The following is a 6,352-nucleotide window of genomic DNA, read 5'->3' on the forward strand; positions in this document are numbered from 1 at the left end:
CCCCCCCCCCCCCCCGCCCCCCCCCCCCCCCACCACCACCATTTTATTTTATCTAAAAAGTACATCCGACCCTTTATGCAACCAGAATATAATTTAATTTCAGATCTAATTAATTTACATTATTGATTTTCACTTTAAAACTTTTTATCAACTGAAGTCGTTGCTGCGTTTAAGGACAGATGATACAAACAAATATTTTCTTTGAAAAAGATTTAATATCATGTCACAAGTTTAGAAAAGTGGATGATTCTTAGAATTTTTTCTCCGAAGAACTGGAAAGTGAAATAGACTTGGAAAATACTAGTAATATTTCAATAAAAAAGCAGATATAGACAAATCACATTCAGTAAAGGTTTACAGGTGAAAACAAATTTCAGAATATGTTATCTTGGTGCTAAAAGTGTAATATAAACTTTAGAAAAATATACCAAGCCAGGTGAATTTGAAGAGGAAGATCAAAATGATAAAAAATTAGCAATATCACATATATAGGCTGATTTTTACCATTTACCTTTTCCTTATAAAATTCACCTGGCTTGGTTTATTTTTCTTAAGTTTACATTACACTTTTAGCACCATGTTTTAAAACATATTCTGAAATTTGTTTTCACCTGTAAACCTTTTATGAATGTGATTTGTCTATATTTGTTTTTTCATTGAAATATTACTAATATTTTCCAAGTCTTTTTCATATTCCAGTTCTTAGGATAAAAAATTCTAAGAACCATCCACTTTTCTAAACTTGTGACATGATATAAAATCTTTTTCAAAGAAAAAATCTGTTTGTATCATCTGTACTTAATTGTAATGGAGGTCCTAAAAGGCATGGAGACAAATCACTTTTCTACCGGACTTATTCAAAGCGAGGCTTATAGACAACTTGGACGTGTTTGTGTTTTTTAGCTGCTTATGCAGCGATTTTATTTGAAATGCAATGCTTCAGATACATAAATAGTTGATGATATGAAAAGTCGGATTTACATACAAAATGCAAGTACGCATGTTACTTTCTTTTTCTAGATCTCCGTTTAATGTAATCAGTTCGAATTTCCTCATTATGCGGAGTCACCAACTCCTGATTGTAGCTCTTACAGCTTGATCTTCTGTTATCATTATTATATAAAAAGTTCTAAAAAGTATATTTTTAAATTAACGACTAAATGTGCATGGTTATTATTCAAATAAAATCAAACCAAATGGGACAGTGGCACAAGTGTTCTGAAACTTTTCAATATGTTGATCAGTTGATGTCAGATCAGGGACCTATATAACAGTATTGTAACGTGCTGACACTCTGAACTGCCAAATTCGTTTTGTCAGGATGGTGCAGTTAGCTATCTTTAGGAGTTTTAATTTTTATTTATTCAATTTTTTCTGACACCAGGTACTATTGTACCAAAGAAACAAAATAGTCTGCTTAAAGTTCCACCCTTTATTGAGTGCAATAATCCTTTTATAACAAAATATTAATTTAATAGCCTCCTCAAACCAATATGAAATTTATTCCCCATTTTCTACAATTTCTCCCAAAAATACAAATCAGAACTGAAATAAGTCTGATTCAGAGATTAACCCTGAATATGTGACTTTAAATTATTTACTTTTGCTAATTAACAAATATAATTAATTTGAAGAATTATTTTAAACACGGAAGATTTAAAAATTAATCGGGAGGGGCAGAAGGGGGGTTAAAAATCAGGAGATTTTGCCTCCCGTCTGAAGAATCACATGTATGCCAACAAATGAAAGGCACGTGTAACATTTCAGTTCGAATTTCCTCCATATAAATACTGCGTAAGATACAAACATTACAACTGTCTAGTAATAAATAAGTTACATGCATTAAACCTTATAAATAAGTACCTGAGTATAATATAATATTGCAAAATGCAAGTTTCCTGTAATTTACAACTTTAAAACATGAACAGTTAAGTAAATTCAATAAATAACATTTAGGGGCCCATCTCAAAATGCAAGGAATAATATTACAATACACAAACTCTAAAGTATATAAGTCTGTGGTCAGATAGGTGACTTTGAAGTATGCAGAACACAGTCTCTTTCGAGAAGTGGACAAGCTTTCATATTGTTATTCTGGAAACGGTATTGTTGTGTGTATGTATGTTGAAATTGTTTATTTAACATGTCTGTTACGTATAATCAGACATATTTCAGACGAAATGTTAGTTGAAGTGTTGGCCGTCTCCAGTTCTACAATTATACCGTTTCCAAAATTTAACAATATGAAGGCCTGCAAGAAGTGCATGTAGGCGAAAACCTGTCCACTTCTCTAAAGAGAATAGGTCTGTTAAGTACACGCAATAAGCATGAAGTGATGTTTTTAGATTTTTAATTTTTTTTCCAGGAAGAAACCAGTAACATAAGCCACACAGGCTCTGCAGTAAAACAAGAGTCCGTAATGGAAGATAAGTCTACGAGGAGATATCCTTGCTTACAGTGCCACAGAACATACAGTCGCAAACATGACATGGAAAGACATGTTGACATTTGTCACACTGCTACTGCAGAAAAGCCATTCAGGTGTGAACAGTGCAAGTTTGTGTTTAGTACAGAAGAGAAATTGAGAGTTCACGAAAGTGGTCATTCACAGGAAATGAAATTCAGCTGTCAAGTTTGTGGAAAAGGATTCAAGAACAGTAACGCTTGGAAACGGCATATGAAGGCCCATCTAGATCCAAAGCCCTTTGTTTGTCGTATATGTAAGCGAGAATTCGGACGTGAGCATGATATGTATCGACACACAGTCAGGATGCACACTGGTGAGAGAAAGTTCCAGTGTGATTTGTGTCCATCAAAATTTGCGTGGTTCAGTGACCTAACCATCCATAAGCGGCGTCATAATGCAATGGGAAAAATCTGGAAAGGACGGAAGTTTGGCGCAAATGGAGATGCTCCTAAAAAAGTGAAAAAGAAAGTTCAATTGAAAAAGAAAGTTGAAAAAGCTAAGCATGGTAGTCAGCTTGTGTGTAAAATGTGCTCACAGTCATTTACAAGCTTTTCTTCATTACACCTCCATGTTTGTGACCTGGATTCTTCAGGCGAGGAAGATGAGGAGATGACCAATGAAGTGGTGAGCTCAAAAAATAACCAGACACCTGAGGGATCCACTAAATCATTTTCAGCTCTGAAAGATAAAAAATCTGATAACAAATCATCTTCAGAAATTCAAGAAAATGAGGCATTAAAGAGAGACACAGATTCCGATGAAATGGATTTATATAAAGAAAGTGAAGAGGAGGATTTTGATGATTTCAGTTTTGAGAATGATAATGATGAACGCTTGGGGGATTCTGACTCTGATTCTGAGAATATTGATTATGTGGAAAAAAGAAACACTTTATCAGCCATAGCTAATTCCAAAGGACTAATATGCAATCCAGAAAGCAATGAGGCTGAAAATGAAGAAATTGAGAATGTCAGATCATCTTCACAAAATAGTGATTCTTTGGTCAAAGAAAAAGCAGTAGCAGTGGATGATGTAGTTCCATCACCTAACACTATAAATTTTAAGAACCAAAGCAAACAAAGCAACCCATTGGCAGACATTGAGAATCTGAATACCTGTTCTAAATCTGATATCGATACCAAACATGATGAGGACTTAAATCTCAATTCTCATACAGGTGAATATCCAGAATCTCTTGTCCCTGTGAATGAGACCACATCATCTAACATTTGTGTCAGTCCATCTTCAGAAGTGGATGTCTGTCATGGATATGATGTTGCTGAAAATGGTAAAATTGCTATTGATACTAATAGCAAAGCTCAAGTGATTACAAATTCAAAATCCAAATGGGATGAAAGAAGGGAAACCAATGATGAACATCTGAAATGTAAAGTTTGTCAAAAAGAATTCAACAAGTTTTCTGCACTTCAGCTTCATATGTGTGAAGAGCCTTTAAACCAAGAAGAGAGTTTACCATTACCAAACCATAATAATGCAATTTCTGGAGAAATACAATCTCATTCCAAGGACATGAAGAAGAATAAGAGAATTTCACAAAAGACTAGTAACATTGAAAGTATGGTTACACGATCCAAGAGCTTTAACAGTAAAACTTCCCAAAATTCCTCAAGTGTGAAGATAGCAATGGTAACTAGATCTAAGGACAGTGTCAAAAAGAAGACAGAGAAGTCAGCAAAAAAAGTGAAATCAAGCTCGGAATCATCAACAAAGGGAAAAAATAAAGCTGCTAAGACTTCAACAAAGCAAAGTTCCTACAGATGTGAGGAATGCTCTGGGACATTCTTGAAGCTTCATGAGCTGAAGAAACATTCTTTGGAGGTACACAGGAAAGAAGTCACTTTCACGTGCTCCGTTTGCAAAAAGGTTTTTGATAAGAAGAGCAAACTTGAAATTCATCTGTATTCTCATGAAGCTGTACAACCACACCAGTGTGAAGACTGCGGCCACAGATTCAAACATAAAAGAGATTTATTGAGGCATGAATCAACACATACCAACAAAGAAGTGCCAGTGTTTAAATGCTCATTTTGCCGAAAAGAGTATTCCCGCCAGTATGACTTGAGAAGGCACCTTGAGTGTGTCCATCCGGCTGAGGCTCCTTATCGGTGTGAAATTTGTCACGCTGCTTTTACTAATTCAGAAGATTGCAGTAAGCATTTGAAAACCCATGAAACAACTCATCCATACACGTGTGATGTATGCCAAAGAGGCCTCAGCTCAATTCCTATTCTTAGACGGCATATGAGGATGCATTTAAAAGAAAAGCCTTATTCTTGCCCTGAATGCAGAAAGGGTTTTAATCGAAGGCATGACTTGTACCAGCATGCAAAGATTCACGGCACAGAGAGATTTACGTGTGATCTGTGTTATAGGAAGTTTGTGACTCCATTGTACTTACGTAATCATATCAAAAAGAAACATGGACTATTAAGCAATAATCCTGATAACTAAATATTTGAAATGAAAGAAACATTAAGATACTCATAATTGTTTCACAAATATTACAGTGTAATATGTAATAAACATATTAAATTTAATAATAACATAAACTTCATTAGAACTTCCTTAAAATATTTCTATGCCAGGGTTTCCCCTCCCTTCCCCTTCACTGTTTGTCATATATCCTCTGTGTAACACTTTTTTCCAAATATTTCAAGTACTTTAGTAGCCTTAGAGCTTATGCTATGAATTTTAAAAGGTCATAAAATAATAATAGATGTACATGCTTGCTTTTTCCAAAAAATTCTGTTCAGATTATTTAACTATATCAATCTCCCATGCAGGGTTATGTCATTTTTGTCATACTTTTTAATACCTTAGAAAGTTGAAATCAATATGTCAGATTCAGAAATTCATACTTTTCTTTGAAAGTTTTCATTTAATTTTTGTTCTGGACACATCTAAAAAGCCTTTGAGGTTTGCATTGAAGTGTTTTATAACAACTTTTTATGACATTATTGATGTTAAGGTCAACAGGTCAAAGATCTTGTTCAAAATTTTTACATTGTAAAATTGTTCCAGCTGATATTTAAATTCTTTTTTAAAAAATCATTCAACTCTTAAAGGTATTTGGATACAGATTTGAAGTCAATAGTTTCTCTATAATATTAAGACTTATATATTTTGATAGCATTTCACACAAAAATTAATTAAAAATCTTATTTCATTTAAATTTATTAAGTCTTCAAATTTTTTGGCGGGTTTGATTGACACATCCTTGCACTTTCACAAATTTTAACCTTATTCTTAATCCTTAGGAAAAGTGGCAATTTTATTGTGTATTAATGAGAAATATTAAAACTTTTATCCAGAAAAATAATTTTATTCAGAGTAGAATTAGAAATATTAGAAAGCAAAACTCCTTCACAAGTATCGTCATTCCGAGCTAAGAGTTAAATCATGCCTCTTGGTGTAAATTGGGGCCACAAAAGATGGCGATATTTTTTATACATATAATATAGGTAAAAGTCTGTTACTGGGAACACTCACTGAAGTCACTGTAGGGCCATAATAACTCAAGTGAGCATTGTGATTCATTGTCCGTTTGCTTTTCTTCTTTACCTTGTTAGGAGGGATGTATACAATTTCCCGAAGAAACTTTTAACTGATCTCATTCTAAGTACAGCAAGGCCATTGTGGCCCGTAGTACTTGCACATTGGTTTCCGCATGCTGGGCAAACCTCAAGGTACATTGCACCTTTTTTCAATTTCCGACCCCCCCCCCCCCCACCCTTCAAACAAGTACATGTATATAGTAATTAATTTATCAATCATTAACCTAAAATTTACATAGGTCGCTTTGAGATACTTATTTTTTTCCTTTCCAGTAATTATTTTCAACATTCCAGATGCTTCCATTTTCTT

General features: G+C 34.0%; 1 protein-coding gene across 2 annotated transcripts; it reads left to right on the forward strand.

Moving 5' to 3' along the window:
- Positions 1-860: 860 nt before the first annotated feature.
- On the forward strand, positions 861-5,176 carry LOC134276506 (zinc finger protein 37 homolog). 2 transcript variants are annotated; one of them, XM_062758765.1, is made up of 2 exons: positions 861-994; positions 2,366-5,176. In XM_062758765.1, the coding sequence occupies exons 1-2, from the start codon at positions 989-991 to the stop codon at positions 4,937-4,939; spliced, it is 2,580 nt and encodes an 859-aa protein (XP_062614749.1). In that variant the 5' UTR covers positions 861-988; the 3' UTR covers positions 4,940-5,176. The 2 variants fall into 2 exon arrangements, with proteins under 2 accessions (XP_062614749.1, XP_062614743.1); XM_062758759.1 differs by having other exon boundaries at positions 2,370-5,176.
- Positions 5,177-6,352: the final 1,176 nt, after the last annotated feature.

This window comes from Saccostrea cucullata, unplaced genomic scaffold (assembly GCF_032062105.1).
Source record: "Saccostrea cucullata isolate Sc308-1 unplaced genomic scaffold, CSIRO_AGI_Scuc_v1 ctg14831, whole genome shotgun sequence".
NCBI lineage: Eukaryota > Metazoa > Mollusca > Bivalvia > Ostreida > Ostreidae > Saccostrea > Saccostrea cuccullata.

What these genes read in the sequence shown, in the direction of transcription:
- LOC134276506 (XM_062758759.1), top strand. Translation starts at nt 964, where the DNA reads ATGAAAAGTCGGATTTACATACAAAATGCAA. An exon ending in GATTTACATACAAAATGCAA is followed by an intron (nt 995 to 2,369) that starts GTACGCATGTTA and finishes TTTTCCAGGAAG; the next exon opens with AAACCAGTAACATAAGCCAC.